The sequence below is a fragment of the Bombina bombina genome, chromosome 1 (assembly GCF_027579735.1).
Source record: "Bombina bombina isolate aBomBom1 chromosome 1, aBomBom1.pri, whole genome shotgun sequence".
NCBI classification, from domain to species: Eukaryota; Metazoa; Chordata; class Amphibia; order Anura; family Bombinatoridae; genus Bombina; species Bombina bombina.
The window spans coordinates 685,320,269-685,338,624 of NC_069499.1; the positions used below are offsets into that span (position 1 = coordinate 685,320,269).

Consider the following 18,356-nt stretch of genomic DNA (forward strand, 5'->3'; position numbering starts at 1 on the left):
TCCATAGTGGTTCTAGGATTAAACTCATTTTTCTCCTGCATTATATCTTCATATGACTCAAACAGGGATATCCTCTTATGTTTACTTATCTATATGGCAACATGTTTGTCTGTGTCCTGGAATATTTCATATGTGAAGTTATAATGGGCATAGTGTAAATGCGTTAAAGTTTAAGTGACTCTATCGATGTATTCTTCTGTTTATTTCCAGCCTCCAGATCACATTCAAGTTTTAGCTTCACAACTCATCTCGGATGTGTGTGTTTGGTGTTTGTTTTTGTTTTTTAAAAGCAAATCTGTAATTAATTTTTCTTTGTATGAACGACCTGACTGTCTTTCACTCTGTAACTTGTGCAGCACACACAAATTACAACTATTTACTTGACATTATGGCCCAGATTACAAGTGGAGGGCAAAAATATTATAGCTATTGTGCGCTAACATTGCTCTAGCAGATTCAATAGTGATTTTATTTTTGCACTCGTATTACAAGTTGAAAGTGATATTTTAGATCTTGAGTGAAAGTCTAAGGTATTCTGTCAGATATCATGGGTGCACTATATCCCTCAGATAATAGACTTATATGGGGGTGTGCTGAAAAACTCATGTTGGCTATCGCTCAAATTCTAAGCCGAAGGTTCGCTAAACTTCTGCCCAAATAGCTCTTTACTTAATTTGGACTTGGATTTAAATATTATGTAACTAATAATCATTAATGCTGTGTATGGCACCAAAGACACTGAAGTATAAAAATATAATTGTGTCTCTTGTATCATACAAATCACATAGTTAAAGGTACATTGAGTAGTGTGCTGGTTCTGAACCACATACTATTGGCTTCCATGTATTTTTAATTTTTATTAATAAGCCATCTCAACTATATAACTAGGTGTACGTACATATTTTTAGTTATTGGTTGGATTTTGTTCATGTGGGCATTCTGTTTGGACGAATATTAGTATCAGTTTTTGTTACTGTTATTTCCATCAAATTTACAACTAATTGTATAAAAAATGTTACATTATAAAATTAGAACAATTATAACTTGATGATTAATTGCAGCTGACCTTGACGTCTCTGGACCTCCTGACTTTGTGCTTTGCATCAGACCCTTTTTAGTCAAAATAACAAGTCTCCTGCCTCCCTATGACAGTTTAAGGTTTGACTGGACAAGTCTGTTGTATAACTAAAAACAACATTTGCTTCCTAACTGTCTGTCTCTAAACATCAATCATAAGTCATACTATGGTGGGATTGAACAGGAAACATGGAAACATGAATGGTCAAGACCACCTGTACATCATTACAAACTAAGGAGCTTATTAGCCAAACTTATATAACTACTTTCTCACTTTCCTGCCCCATCCTGCACTTTTTTGGTGGAAAATAGTAGGAACGAATAAACAAATCCATTGAGTCAAGCATTTGTTTTGGTTTCACCCCACAATGTGTTTGCTTGTATAGAAGAAAAATCGCTGCATTGGCATAAATTCAGTTGAATTTGTATTCGTACAAAGACTGAATGCAAATATCTAATGTACAACATCATATATTACATGTATTACAATGGTCTCTTTATTGCATCCTATGAGTTACTTAAAGTGTTGTTTATGCTAATCACATTTTTTATGACATTACGTATATACAAGTAATCTATTTTGTTATGATTATATGCAGTCAAAAAATATGTTTACACTATTACATAAAATAAGTAAATATATTTTATATTTGTTGGTTATAAAAGCTATTTCCCAACTTTCTTTTCATTGATACCAAATATGTGTTTATATTTTTATAATATAGTTGGTTTTGGAACATGGTGAGTCACAGTTATGTGTTCTATTTTGAATGGCACCTTAAAATCCTATTCTTCTGTGTCTGAAAACTCCAAGGAGAATCTAATAAATATTCCACTTCACACTGCCTATTGATGTCACATCATTTGAGAAGAGTTTAGAGGGGGGGGGGGGGGGGGGGGGCGCCAACCAAAAATTTACAAACAAGCACTGACATTAAAAGGAGGCTATTTGACAAGTATTATTATTTGTTCTACCGAAAGAGCAAAAACACATTTTCTATTATTTATGTTTACCGCTTCTTTTGTGTTGCTGTATTTTTTTCTGATATGCTCATATACAATAAATGATGGCTTTGTGTCATTCTTTTAAATTCTCTTGAAATCTCTTAACAACAAATACTTTTATTCACCTGCATTTTCTATATTGTATACGCTTATCGCATGCTGAGATTGATCTTACGCTTGTTTTTAGCAGATAATTATTAAACATCAGACGAGATTGTCGTTCTGTTTACCAGTAATCACAATGTAAAAATGTTTCTGCTGTTACGCCTCAACAGTGGCTAGAAAGTTTTACTTCTCAAAAACAAATAAATTGTTATTTTTGTGGCTAATCTCACAATTCTATAATCCAAAATAAACCCCAAAAAAATTGGACATGGATAAAAGACAAATAAAATTGAGATTTTGGAGGTTTATATCACAGGCTGAAGAGCCTGAATGTCGCTTGATCCCTTTTAATAACATCTAGTGATGCTAATAGGTGACGTGTGCGTGCAGTTAGCCTGTTTTGCTTCAGAACCGTAGAGATATGTGTGAATGTCTCTTTAGGAGACTTGACCAGGGATATAATATGTTTACCGGTATGTGTGTTTATTGGATCATTGATTTTTTTTTATTTTAATTTGTTATTTGTGTGAAATTGCTTATTATTTCTATTTTATCTGTAATATATTGATCGTGTTTTGTTAATATCAGGTGACATTGCTTCCTAACACCATCAAATATGGCAATGGATAATTTCAGTGCTTTTTTGCCTGCACAGAACCAGTGTTACATTTGCAAACTTACTGCTAGATTACGAGTCTTGCGTTAGCCTTAAAAAGCAGCTTTAAGGGGTCCTAACGCTGCTTTTTAACGCCCGCTGGTATTACGAGTCAGGCAGGAAAGGGTCTACAGCTCACTTTTTTTCCGCGATTTTTGCATACGGCAAATCCCCTTAAATCAATTGCGTATCCGATCTTTTTAATGGGATTTGCCTAACGCCGGTATTACAATCGCCTGAAAAAGTGAGCGGTACACCCTCTACCTCCAAGACTCCTACCGCATTTTAAAGTCAGTAGTTAATAGTTTTATGGGCTAACGCCATAACATAAAGCTCTTAACTAAAGTGCTAAAAAGTACACTAACACACATAAACTACCTATTAACCCCTAAACCGAGCACCTCCCCACATCGCAAACACTTAAATAAAATGTTTAACCCCTAATCTGCCAACAGGACATTGCCGCCACTTTAATAAATTTATTAACCCCTAATCTGCCGGCCCTAACATCGCAGACGCCTACCTACATTTATTAACCCCTAATCTGCCACTCCAACGTCACCGCTACTGTATTAAATTTATTAACCCCTAAACCTGAGTCTAGCCCTAACCCCCCCTAACTTAAATTTAATTTAAATCAATTTAAATTAAACAAAATAAATTTAACATAATTAAATAAATTGATCCAATTTAAAACTAAATACTTACCAATAAAATAAACCCTAAGCTAGCTACAATATAACTAATAGTTACATTGTAGCTAGCTTAGGATTTATATTTATTTTACAGGCAACTTTGTATTTATTTTAACTAGGTACGTACAATAGTTATTAAATAGTTATTAACTATTTAATAGCTACCTAGCTAAAATAAGTACAAAATTATCTGTAAAATAAACCCTAACCTAAGTTACAATTACACCTAACACTACACTATAATTAAACTAATTACCTAAACTACCTACAATTAATTACAATTAAATGAAATAAACTAAATTACGGGGAAAAAAACACTAAATTACAGAAAAAAAAAGAATTACAAGAATTTTAAACTAATTACACCTAATCTAATCCCCCTAATAAAATAAAAAAGCCCCCCAAAATAATAAAATTCCCTACCCTATACTAAATAACAAATAGCCCTTAAAAGGGCCTTTTGCGGGGTATTGCCCCAAAGAAATCAGCTCTTTCACCTGTAAAAAAAAGACAATACCCCCCCAACATTAAAACCCACCAACCACACACCCAACCCTACTCTAAAACCCACCCAATCCCCCCTTAAATAAACCTAACACTCCCCCTTGAAGATCACCCTACCTTGAGCCGTCTTCACCCAGCCAGGCACAAGTGGACCTCCAGAGGGGCAGAAGTCTTCATCCGATCCAGGCAGAAGGGGACATCCAGACCGGCAGAACTCTTCATCTAGGCGGCATCTTCTATCTTATTCCATCCGGAGCGGAGCGGGTCCATCTTGAAGACATCCGACGTGGAGCATTCTCTTCCTTCTTGATCCGACGACTGAATGAAGGTTCCTTTAAGTGACATCATCCAAGATGGCGTACCTTGAATTCCGATTGGCTGATAGAATCCTATCAGCCAATCGGAATTAAGGTAGGAAAAATCCTATTGGCTGATGCAATCAGCCAATAGGATTGAAGTTCAATCCGATTGGCTGATCCAATCAGCCAATAGGATTGAGCTCACATTCTATTGGCTGTTCCAATCAGCCAATAGAATGCGAGGTAAATCCTATTGGCTGATTGCATCAGCCAATAGGATTTTTCCTACCTTAATTCCAATTGGCTGATAGGATTCTATCAGCCAATTGGAATTGAAGAGACGCCATCTTGGATGACGCCACTTAAAGAAACCTTCATTCAGTTGTTGGATCAAGAAGGAGGAGGATGCTCCATGTCGGATGTCTTCAAGATGGACCCGCTCCGCTCCGGATGGAAGAAGATAGAAGATGCCGTCTGGATGAAGAGTTCTGCCAGTCTGGATGTCCTCTTCTGCCAGGATCGGATGAAGACTTCTGCCCCTCTGGAGGTCGACTTGTGCCTGACTGGGTGAAGACGTCTCAAGGTAGGGTGATCTTCAAGGGAGTAGTGTTAGGTTTTTTTAAGGGGGGATTGGGTGGGTTTTAGAGTAGGGTTGGGTGTGTGGGTGGTGGGTTTTAATGTTGGGGGGGTATTGTTTTTTTTTTACAGGTGAAAGAGTTGATTACTTTGGGGCAATGCCCCACAAAAGGCCCTTTTAAGGACTATTTGTAATTTAGTATAGGGTAGGGAATTTTATTATTTTGGGGGGCTTTTTTATTTTATTAGGGGGATTAGATTAGGTGTAATTAGTTTAAAATTCTTGTAATTTCTTTTCTTTTCCTGTAATTTAGTGTGTGGGGGGGGGGTTTCCGTAATTTAGTTTATTTTATTTAATTGCAATTAATTGTAGGTAGTTTAGGTAATTAGTTTAATTATAGTGTAGTGTTAGGTGTAATTGTAACTTAGGTTAGGGTTTATTTTACAGGTAATTTTGTACTTATTGTAGCTAGGTAGTTATTAAATAGTTAATAACTATTTAATAACTATTGTACCTAGTTAAAATAAATACAAAGTTGCCTGTAAAATAAATATAAATCCTAAGCTAGCATTAGTTATATTGTAGCTAGCTTAGGGTTTATGTTATCGGTAAGTATTTAGTTTTAAATAAGATTAATTTATTTAATTATATTAAATTTATTTAGTTTAATTTAAATTATATTTAAGTTAGGTGGGGTTAGACTTAGGGTTAGACTTAGGTTTAGGGGGTTAATAAATTTAATATAGTAGCGGCGACGTTGGGGTTGGAAGATTAGGGGTTAATAAATTTAATGTAGGTGTCGGCAATGTTGGGGGCAGTAGATTAAGGGTTCATAAAAATGTAGGTGGAGGTGGTGTCCGGAGCGGCAGATTAGGGGTTAATAATATAATGTAGGTGTTAGCGATAGCAGGGGCGGCAAATTAGGGGTTAATAAGTGTATGATTCGGGGTGTTTAGACTCCGGGTTCATGTTAGGGTGTTAGGTGCAGACATAACTTTCATTTTCCCATAGGAAACAATGGAGCTGCGTTAGGCTTTTTTTTAGCCAGCTCAGCCCCTTTTGTTTCCTATGGGGAAATCGTGCACGAGCACATTTTGCCAGCTTACCGCTACCGTAAGCAACACTGGTATTGAGGTGAGATGTGGAGCAAAATTTTGCTCAACCCTCACTTTTCTGAGGCTAACGCCGGCTTGCAGAAAACTCGTAATACCAGCGTTGTTTAAAGTGAGCGGTAAGAAAAAAAGGCACCGCACAGCCTTAACGACAAAACTCGTAATCAAGCCGTTAATAATTTAATGATAGATTCCACAACTCTATCGGTAGAGGGGGACGCATCTCTGCCAGGAAGCCTTGGTTTAATCAGTCTAGAGCATGTATTGTTCAAAGATAATATGTAATGCATTCTAAAATTCAATTTAGATAAAACAATTAAATAAATACTCTGCATTTAAGATTGTAATTAATGGGAATTCTGCACTGCTTTTATCTTTTCATATCAGTGTGGCATTCACTATAGGAGCCATTGATGCTCAGGTTAATAGGGGTTAATCATAGTCCTTTTAAACATGTTATCAAGTGATTTTTCTACTAAATTTATCATTAAAATCTATGGATATTATATAACATTTATATTTTGTATATTTCCAATCACACAAAAAATCTTAATATTAAAGTCTGTAATATTTATCTTTTTTTTGTGTTCTTTAAAAAAATGAAAGAAATTTTGTAAATATATATATATATATATCTTCAACCAGAGTAAGCAATTGCATTTATCCAGTAAGAATAGTGTGCAAAATAGCCAGTGTACCTTATACCACACCACTTCCATGTCCTCATTGGGTGACTTGTAATCTTCTATATCTGGACAAGTTATCACTTTCCTTTTGGTGACTTCTGCTTTCTCCACATATCGAATTCTGCTGTTGTAACAAAGGCCCAGCTCATTCTCAGCCACCGTCAAAGACATTGACACTTTCATACAATATGTTGCATTTCTGAAATGAGTGAAAAGAGACATTTAAAGGCTCTTTATGAACCAGATGCATTCAATGAGGAAACAGCATATACTGCACAGTTGTACATAACCAAAACAATTACTTTTCACAAATACGCTACTTGTACTTGATAAAGAAAATAACAAAAATACATCTGAGTTTTAAATTTATTCAGAAATACCTAAAACTCACTTTCATTCAGAGCCAAAATGCATTATTTGGGATTCTATCAGGATTTTGTAACATGTATCTAATATTTTTATGTAAATATGAAGAATCCCTAGATAAAATAGAAAAGACTTGAAGCTATGGGATTCTGTAATAAAAAAAGATAACTTTTTGCATCTTTATATATAATATTGGAAATGTAGTCTATTGATTATAGGTGAGAATACCTCTCATATTATTACATAACAGAATAAAAGACTGGATGGATGAAAAAACTCTATCATTCTGTATACATTGATAAATAGATCATGCATCTTTTGTAGTGTAACTCTGTGGCTCAAGACTTAAATCTGACTTCTTAAGACACAGCTAGATTCTCTATTTACTAGTCCATTTACTGATTGCCTTCTTTATATATATATATATATTTATGTATGGAATGCTAGTTATTAATTTTAATCTTACTACTACAGTTACAGCATTTGTAGACCACAGAAATTCAAGCTACGAAATCCTATAGAGCAACATCTTTAAATTATTGTTCCAATTTCACAGTTTCAGTTGTGCTGGCTAGAATTGACTGGGTAGAATATTTTGCCTATAGAGTGTGTAGTTTATGGCACAATAGTTTGGGAAACATTTCCCTACATCATGTGTTACATATACTGTATAGGGGCCGAATGATCATGCTCCAAATGGAGCTTGATGCCCCTGTTTCCGCGCAAGCCTTCAGGCTCACCGGAAACAGAAGTTATGAAGCAGCGGTCTAAAGACTGCTGCGCCATAAATTGTCTGCCTGCACTGAGGCCGCGGGCAGAAATCAACCCGATCGAATATGATCAAATTATGAATGACAACCCCTGCTAGCGGCTGATCGGCCGCGAATCTGCAGGGGGCGGCATTGCACAAGCAGTTCACTAGAACTGCTGGTGCAATGATAAATTATCGATGTGCGGCCGACATGATACGCTACATCGTATCATGTCCACTCGCACTACAATAACTTGGCCCCATAGTGTACAAGTGGATTAAATATTATTCCTCATATATCTTGTGTCAAGTCAGAGGTAGATGAATTTTCTCAAGTCAGAGGTAGATGAATTTTCTCAATTCTGAAGTAGATGAATTTTCTCAAGGATGTCTTTCGGATATATAAAAAAATGTCTGTAGTTTTGTAAAATTATAAAAACAAATCTCAGCATTGTATAGGCAGTTGATTTATGTGAATAAACTAGGCAATTAGCAAACATAACTCATTTCTAAGGTTTTTATTATTTGTAAGATATGTCCATTTTTAAAAATATGATTCTCTGATTTTAAAACAGGCCCAATGGTAAAATACATAATTATTAGCTTATTTTCAAAATTAAATATCTAGTAAATATTTTCTATGTATCAATTCTGAAGTCTTAAAGTCATCACAAATTCATCTTCAGACCTTTCTTTTCTCTAGCAATGCTATATATGTTTATTTTTAAAAATAAACATATATTGCATTTATACATTTTACCTTTTGCAGAAAATAAAGTATCCTATAATGTCTAGTCTGACCCAAAGCAATTTATTTTCATTCATACAGGTGGTGAGAGTCCATGATCTATTACTCATGGGAATTACCCATCTCTACCACTAGGAGGAGGCAGATATTCCCAAACCCCAAGAGCTCTATAAAACCCCTCCCACCTCACACATACCTTATTCTTTACTTTTCCTCCAATGGAGGTGATTGAAGAATGAAGATGTGCCATTGATTCTTCAGAGAAAGGGGTTTTCAGTCTATGTTGAAGCCCAGTCCCCCTCAGAGTACAGCACTTTTCAGTGCTGGGGCATGGTTTAAAAAATCTTTCATAAACCCTTTGTAATCGGTTGCAGCAAAGGGTCTTCTGCTTCCTTTTATAGATCTACAGATACACTCCTATTCCATAACCTCTGCTGCTATGTTTCAGTATTGGTTTGGCTGCATGCTCCTTGACTTCTAGTGGATTAGTGTCTATTGGTAAGTATATTTTATTTTTTAGCATATAGACACTCATTTAGCTATGTTATGGGCACTTTTTTATTTTAAAAGTTTATCTATATATTTTTATATATATATAGCCCTGGGATAGATCTTTCATTATGTCCCTTGCTTTTGCATGCAGCAGGTTTTTTTTTGGCGCGCTTAGTTTTTTGCGTGTTGGGATTATGTACTTCAGGTTTTCGCTCATTGGGTTAACGCATGTCCCTTAGTCTCTTAGGAGCTGCAGTTATTTTCGTGTGCAGGGTTTACCTGTCGGGTTATTAGCACACGTCCCTTTAGTTTTTCCACATATTGATGCGCGCATTGGGTTTTGGTGCACACACTCCTATTTAAACAGTCAGTTGTTTACCGTGCATTCAGAAGTAATGTTTTTTTTCTCCTGTTTTTTTCATCTTGCATTGTAAAAGCTACTTAGGTGGGGATAAACGGTTTCCTATCCTCAAGAGCTTTTATTAAGGCTTTTTTTTATTTTTATAGTATTTATTGCATTGCTTTGCCATATGCTATAATGGAGCTGCAGAATTCTGTCCCTAAATTTACCCAAGAAAATGAGTTTCCTGAACACCTTTCTACCAGTATTTTGCACTCTTCAGCTCATTAATTTGGCTCATGTTTAGATTTGTTAATGCATACAGACCAATCCAATGCTGTTTCTTTGGGTACTAATGCATCTACTCTTAGTTCATTAGAGGTTAATTCTGAAGTGGTGCCTCCTGCCATGAAAGTCTTTCATCAAGTCTGCAGTCTCTGAGGCGTTGGCTGCCCTCCTGTCTTCAAACAAGTGTAAAAGTTCATATTTTACCTTCTACAAGTACTATGTGCCCTGATCCCAGGGATACTGTTGTATCTTCAGATGGTGAAGTTTCTTCTGGGGATGAGGATTCATCATCTGAAGTAGAACCTGATATTTCCTTTTTTTAATTTAAAGTTGAACATATTTGTTCTCTTTCAAAAGAGGTTTTAGTCACTTTAGGGATTAAAGATCTTCTGATGATAAACCTTTTAATCGTTTAAATTCAGTTTGTAGGACTGTTGTTGAACTCCCTAAATTTTCCCTGTGCCAGATGCTGTCTGACATGATTGCTAGGGAATGGCCTAAAACAGGTGTGTCTTTTAATCCTCCTGCAAAGTTTAAAATATTATATCTTTTACCTGCTGTTAATCTAGTTATGGGAAACAGTTCCCAAGGATGATGGGGCCATTTCCAGTCTGGCTAAACATACTACTATTTCTTTGGAAGACAGTACTTCTTTTAAAGACCCTTAAGACAGAAAGTTAGAATCCTTTTATAGAAGGGCATTTTTTTACATGCTGAGTATATCCTCATGCCAGCTATTTCTATTGCTGATGTGGCTTCTGGTTATCGAGTCTTTGAGAGCAGTTTTCTGATGATCTTGTTAGTGTAAATTTATTGAGTTTGCTTCAGAATGCCAATTCTTTTATTTGGGATGCTGTGTTTAATATTATGAAAATTAATGTCAAAAGCATGTCTTTATCAATTATTGCCAGGGGGCCTTGTGGCTTAAATACTGGAATGCTGATATGGTATGGTATGGTATTTGGGTCGGATTTAAATACTATTATTTCTACTATTACTGGAGGTAAAGGACATTTTCTTCCTCAAGACAGGAAGTCTAAAGGAAAATCCAAAGCTTCTAATCATTTTCATTCCTTTCCTCAGAATAAAAAACAGAAAACTGACTCCTCTGTTCAAAAACAAGGTTTCTCTGGTTCAGTCTGGAGACATAATGCTAACTGGAAAATGTCTAAAAAGGGTAAGAAATCAGTCCCCTCTTCTAAAACCACATGAAGGTGCATCCCCGACCCAGTAGTTCTAGTAGAGGGCAGATTAAACCTCTTTCAGGAGGCTTGGTTTCAGTCTGTCCCAGATCCCTGGATTCAGAATATTGTTTCTCAGGGATATTGATTGGATTAAGAACAAGGCTTCCCAGGGGAAGGTTTTTTTTCTGTCCAGAGTTCCAAGGAATCCTGTAAAAGCTCAAGCTTTTCTTCAATCTGTCTGAGATCTGGAAGATATGGATGTGATTGTTCCAGTTCCTTTGCCAGAACAGGGGATCGGATATTATTTAAATTGTTCCAAAGAAGGGAGGCAGTTTCAGACTGGTTTTGGATCTGTAGACATTGAACAAGTTTGTAACTATTCCATCTTTCAGAATGGAAAATATCAGGACTATTCTACCTTTTGTTCAGTTAGGTCAGTTTCTTACCTTTATATACCAATTCACAGAGAACATTACCAGTTTCCGAGGTTTGCTTTTCTGGACAAGCACTTTCAGTTTGTTGCTCTTCCATTTGGTCTGACTATAGCTCCAATATCTGGGTGCCCTTTTGTCTGTAATCAGAGCTCGGGGTATTTCCTTACCTGGATGATATCTTGTTTCAAGCTCTATTTTTTCCTTTAGCAGAATTTCTCACCAATAAACTATTGTTGTTTCTTCAAAAACTTGTTTGAAAGATCATTATTCCAAAGAGTTCTTTGGTTCCTCAAACAAAGGTTACTTTCCTGGGTTTCCAAATAGACTCAGTGTCCATGAGTCTTTCTCTAAAAGAGCAGAGATGGTTAAAACTGGTGTCAGTGTGTCTGAACATTCTGTCTCTTTCGTTCCCTTCAATGGTCCTATCTATAGAAGTACAAGGTCTCATGATTGCAGCTTCAGATGCAATTCTATTTGCTTGATTATACATGAGACCTCTTAAGCTTTGTATGCTGTGTCATTGGTGCATGGATTATACTCAGCTGTCTCAAAAGATAGTTTTAGATCCTAGTACAAGTCAGTCTCTAATTTGGTGGTTGGATCATCATTTATTATTCAGTGGGCTTCTTCTGCTCGTCATACCTGGACTGTGATCACTATAGATGCAAGTCTTTAAAGTTGGCAAGCTATTTTGGGGTCTCTCACAGCACAGGGGGTTTGGGATCCTTGGGAGGCAAGGTTGCCAATCAATGTTTTAGAATTTTTAGGGCCCTTCAAGCTTTGCCTCTGTTTAAAAGGTAGTCTTATCTCCGTTTCCAGACAGACAATGTTACAGCAGTAACATGTATGTCAAACATCAGGAGGGAACTCATTGTCCCCAAGCTATGATGGAGGTGTCTTGAATTCTCTCTTGGGAAGAAGCCAATTATTGTCTAGTTTATGCAATTCACGACTTTCTCAGTCGTCAGTCTCTACATCCATTTGAGTGATCCCTTCATCAGGATGTGTTCAACCAGATTATGAATCTTTGGGGTCTCCCAGAAATAGATCTGATGGCCTCTTGCTTGAAAAACAAACTGTTCAGGTTCTTTGCAAGGTCCAGGGATCCTCAGGCAGAATTTAGTGGATGCTCTAGTAGTTCCTTGGTCAATCCAGCCTGCTTATCTTTTCCCTCCTCTGGTTCGTCTTCCAAGATAATGCTAGATAAGTCTGTTTGTTATCCTAAATGCCCCAGCATGGCCCCGCAGGATTTATTATGCAGATCTGGTTCAGATGTCCAGTTGCCCTCTTTAGCCTCTTCCTCTGCAGTAAGACCTTCTGTCCCAATGCCCTTTTTTCATCCCAATCTCAAGTCTCTAAACTTCATGGCATGGTAATTGAATGCTTAGTTCTAAGACATAGGGGGTTCTCAGATTCTTTGATTAAAACATCTGTTTCATAGAAAAAATTATCCCAAGGTTTGGAAAACTTTAAATTCTTGGTGTATAAATCACGTTTTTTTTCCTGCCATTCTTTTAGAATTCCTAGGATTCTTCAGTTTTTGCAGGGTCGCCTAAATAAAGGTTTATCTGCCAGTTCCCTGAAAGGGTAGATTTCAGCTCTTTCGGTTTTGTTCCACAGAAAGATTGCTAATCTTTCTGATGTTCATTGTTTTGTTCAGGGTCTGGTCTGAATTAAACCTGTCATCAAGCCTATTTGTCCTCCTTTGAATCTTAACCTAGTTTTTAAGGGTTTTGCAGGATCCTCCTTTTGACTCTATGCATACATTGGACATTAAACTATTTTATTGAAAAGTATTGTTTCTTTTGGCTATTTCCTCCGCTAGAAGAGTTTCTGAATTGTCGGCTCTTTCTTGTGAGCCTCCTTATTTTTCATCATGATAAGGATGTTTTACGGATTTCATTTAATTTTCTGCTTAAGGTTGTTTCTTAAATAAACATTGGTAGAGAGATTGTTATTCATTCTTTGTGTCCTAATCCTAAGAATGCTTCTGAAAGATCTTTGCATTCTCTGGATGTTGTTATGGCATTGAAATATTTATGTTGATACTACTAAGGATTTTAGACGAATGTCTAGTTTATTTGTTCTTTTTTTCTGGGCCTAGGAAAAACCAGAAGGCCTCTGCTAATTCTTTAGCCTTTTGTTTAAAGCTTTTACTTCACAGAGCTTATTCAGAGATTACTTTTACCAAACTCTACCATTCTTCCCCTAATGCAGCCATTGCTAGAAAGGTTCTTCAGGCAGTTGTCTCAGTTTGATGATTATACCTGGTTTTTTTAGTATATATACAGTATATATACAGTATATATACAGTATATATATATATATATATATATATATATATATATATATATATATATATATATATACAGGGAGTGCAGAATTATTAGGCAAATGAGTATTTTGACCACATCATCCTCTTTATGCATGTTGTCTTACTCCAAGCTGTATAGGCTCGAAAGCCTACTACCAATTAAGCATATTAGGTGATGTGCATCTCTGTAATGAGAAGGGGTGTGGTCTAATGACATCAACACCCTATATCAGGTGTGCATAATTATTAGGCAACTTCCTTTCCTTTGGCAAAATGGGTCAAAAGAAGGACTTGACAGGCTCAGAAAAGTCAATGATAGTGAGATATCTTGCAGAGGGATGCAGCACTCTTAAAATTGAAAAGCTTCTGAAGCGTGATCATCGAACAATCAAGCGTTTCATTCAAAATAGTCAACAGGGTCGCAAGAAGCGTGTGGAAAAAACAAGGCGCAAAATAACTGCCCATGAACTGAGAAAAGTCAAGCGTGCAGCTGCCAAGATGCCACTTACCACCAGTTTGGCCACATTTCAGAGCTGCAACATCACTGGAGTGCCCAAAAGCACAAGGTGTGCAATACTCAGAGACATGGCCAAGGTAAGAAAGGCTGAAAGACGACCACCACTGAACAAGACACACAAGCTGAAACGTCAAGACTGGGCCAAGAAATATCTCAAGACTGATTTTTCTAAGGTTTTATGGACTGATGAAATGAGAGTGAGTCTTGATGGGCCAAATGGATGGGCCCGTGGCTGGATTGGTAAAGGGCAGAGAGCTTCAGTCCGACTCAGATGCCAGCAAGGTGGAGGTGGAGTACTGGTTTGGGCTGGTATCATCAAAGATGAGCTTGTGGGGCCTTTTCGGGTTGAGGATGGAGTCAAGCTCAACTCCCAGTCCTACTGCCAGTTTCTGGAAGACACCTTCTTCAAGCAGTGGTACAGGAAGAAGTCTGCATCCTTCAAGAAAAACATGATTTTCATGCAGGACAATGCTCCATCACACGCGTCCAAGTACTCCACAGCATGGCTGGCAAGAAAGGGTATAAAAGAAGAAGATCTAATGACATGGCCTCCTTGTTCACCTGATCTGAACCCAATTGAGAACCTGTGGTCCATCATCAAATGTGAGATTTACAAGGAGGGAAAACAGTACACCTCTCTGAACAGTGTCTGGGAGGCTGTGGTTGCTGCTGCACGCAATGTTGATGGTGAACAGATCAAAACACTGACAGAATCCATGGATGGCAGGCTTTTGAGTGTCCTTGCAAAGAAAGGTGGCTATATTGGTCACTGATTTGTTTTTGTTTTGTTTTTGAATGTCAGAAATGTATATTTGTGAATGTTGAGATGTTATATTGGTTTCACTGGTAAAAATAAATAATTGAAATGGCTATATATTTGTTTTTTGTTAAGTTGCCTAATAATTATGCACAGTAATAGTCACCTGCACACACAGATATCCCCCTAAAATAGCTATAACTAAAAACAAACTAAAAACTATTTCCAAAACTATTCAGCTTTGATATTAATGAGTTTTTTTGGGTTCATTGAGAACATGGTTGTTGTTCAATAATAAAATTAATCCTCAAAAATACAACTTGCCTAATAATTCTGAACTCCCTGTATATATATATATATATATATATATATATATATATATATATATATAAATATATAAAAATATTAATAATTATTAGGAGTTGTAAATTTATTTTCTCAGTGAAAAAGATGTTTTTAAATCCCTTCCTTTATGTTATTACTCATGGACTCCACAGCTTGGGTAATAGTTCCCATGAGTAATGGATTGTGGACTCTCACCACCTGTATGAAAGAAAACATAATTTAAGCTCAACTGATAAATTAATTTATTTCATGGTAGTAAGAGTCCATGAGACACCATCCTTTGTTTTTTTCTGAGGTTCGATTTTTTCAGCATATCTTTTTTCACTGCTCGTATCCCTTTTTCTTACCTCACTTGCTTGGTTATACATTAGACTAAGGTATGTGTGAGGTGGGAGGGGTTTTATAGAGCTCTTGGGGTTTGGGAATCTTTGCCTCCTCCTAGTGGTAGAGAAGAGTAATTATCATGAGTAATGGATCGTGGACTCTCACCACCATGAAATAAATCAATTTATCAGGTAAGCATAAATTATGTTTTTTTTAATAAATGTTCAAATGATATACACATGCATTCATTTTGAAATATATATATATATATATATATATATATGCAATGTATCTGAATGTAAGAACTAAAATAAAAACAAGCAATTTAATTAAAAATATTTAATATTGCAGCATTTATCAATAATAATATATGTTATAAATAAGATAAAAGTATACATATAACATTTGTTTGCATTTATTATATACCAAATTATTTTGAATGATATAACTCAAAATACGTATTTATATATAAAAAACTTATAAAACAAAATGTACACGAAAGGTGCATATTACCAGCACTCAGTTACCATAAGAGGCTAGTTACACAATTGTACGTTAGAAACATAGCAGATAAAAACCATAGGCCAACAAGCCTGCCCAAAATTAAAAAAAAAAAGTAAACTTTCTACTTTGTAGAATAGCCGTATGCTTATCCCACGCATTCTGAACGTAGCCCAGTGTTTATCTTTACCACCTATAATGGAAGTTTATTCCATGAATCAACCACCCTTTCTGTAACAAATTACTTCCACTAATTACTCCTGATTGAAACAAAAGGGGATGAGTAATTTGAAGTGCACTCTCATTACTGTGATTGGACTTAGCGTGCATGGAGTGTAACTGTAAAAACCCAGTGACGAAGGTGAGATCTCATTTAAAGGGTTTCCTTGGATGATACATTTTCAGTTATGTTAAAATTGAGTATAAGAAGATATGTCTTTCAATAGAATCCCATAGTTGCTATCTTGTATCCAGATCACGCAAAAATGTATATGGTTCTTTAGCAAACAATAGAAATAAATAGTGTCCAAAACAATACTTGTCAATGTTTAAAAGTGTCAATATAGATAAATGGTTCTCAGTCTGCCCATCCTGAGAACATCAATGCATTCAAATGGTTTAGCAGTGGTACGGATGGAAATGGACTACAATAGGATCCTATGAAAATCACAATTGAGTGATCCCCTTTTAAAATGCTATTTTAAGACACCACTACTGTTAGTGGCAATCAAGACAATACACGTGGGACTTACAATCAAATATTAAAATGAAAAATATAGAATATATATATATATATGTGTGTATCTAACCTTGCCGGCACCCTTGCGATTGTTGATTTAAGTGGGAGTACACTTCTTGTTGGATTGTGTAAATATATATATATATATATTAAGACAAAAGTAGAACGCCCCAAAACCAAGTATGGAGACAATAACAAGAAATGGAGGCAAGCAGCCTTAAGAAACTGCACAATCACAATAAAGTCTAAAATAAAAAAATAATGTGACAGGGGATTTTAAAAGTACTACCCTAATCCACATAAGAAAAACATACAAACAGAAGAAATGTTACTGAGCCAAGGACACTCAGACTTAAAACTGGTAGTAGAAGCTATGAAATGATCACAGTACTAATTCATTGACAGATGATAAAATCCGGAAAGTATTCCACTTACTAGAAAGTACATCAATCTAATGAGGAAAGCTGCTGCATCTGGGAAAGAGAGACCTCCGGTGAAGTGAATGTGTGGGCGCGAGTGATGGTTGTTTCTTCCTTGACTCCTGGAATATGGTATATCCAGCCTCTTTGTCTGTTTAGGATAAGTTCTATGTGTGTCCCCTCATGCAAGTATATATATATATATATATATAGAGAGAGAGAGAGAGAGAGAGAGAGAGATTATAGAGATCAGCGCTAGAAGTGTATGAGTATGCTGTTAATCTTAATATATCTTCCCATCCACTACTGGAAAATATATGTGTACACAAGACACTTGTAGGTTAAACAGAAAACAGTCTCATTCAGTCAGATGTGGCAAGTCTATGGATATGTATTGTTCATTAATATCCACAATACTGGTTCCTGTGTGCTATGAAGAAGTAGGCTGCTCGTCTGAGAGAAGAAGAATGATCCCCCGCGGGGCGAGGTTCCTCTTAGAAATCTGAAAGAGTATGAGACAAGACAAGCGCCCAGGGGCACACTTCGTGTAATACGTTCAGATCATTTACTTATAATATAGCAGTGGGAAAAATCCGCTCTCACCTGGTTCAACCTCAACTTATGAGGTATGCAAAAAGCACTTCTGTTAGTGTACTCTCAGCTCTTGTAGTCCTCCTGCGTGTCCTCAGGTCTCCAGTAAATCCGTGGAGTCTGCAGCGTATCCCTGGAACTCTGCAACCTTTATTTAAAGGGGACTTGCCTCCTTCCAACAAATGTGTGTCCTTCTGCAATGCATTTAGCAACCCCTCTTCTGCTGCAAAAGTAACCCAGCAGTAGCCACGGTGGAAACCTGTCTCCTTGTCAAATGGTAGAAGGCATTTCTTTACTGTACCAAACTGGGTAAAATATTCCTTCACCTCTTTATTTGCCACTGTCCACGGTATCCGTGAAACAAACAATTCCCTAATGCATTGCAGAAGGACACACATTTGTTGGAAGGAGGCAAGTCCCCTTTAAATAAAGGTTGCAGAGTTCCAGGGATACGCTGCAGACTCCACGGATTTACTGGAGACCTGAGGACACGCAGGAGGACTACAAGAGCTGAGAGTACACTAACAGAAG

General features: G+C 36.5%; 2 protein-coding genes across 2 annotated transcripts in view; both read right to left on the minus strand.

Annotated features, from left to right (window-relative positions):
- Positions 1-18,356, minus strand: part of IL1RAPL2 (interleukin 1 receptor accessory protein like 2) — a 1,497,664-nt gene that overhangs the window by 754,609 nt on the left and 724,699 nt on the right. The window contains exon 4 of the mRNA XM_053699168.1: positions 6,728-6,914. Coding sequence (XP_053555143.1) covers positions 6,728-6,914 — 187 coding nt within the window. The remainder of the gene's footprint in view (positions 1-6,727; positions 6,915-18,356) is intronic.
- Positions 10,079-18,223, minus strand: LOC128643375 (SRA stem-loop-interacting RNA-binding protein, mitochondrial-like). The gene is made up of 2 exons (XM_053696294.1): positions 17,995-18,223; positions 10,079-10,224 (listed from the first exon to the last, which is right to left on the minus strand). The coding sequence occupies exons 1-2, from the start codon at positions 18,221-18,223 to the stop codon at positions 10,079-10,081; spliced, it is 375 nt and encodes a 124-aa protein (XP_053552269.1).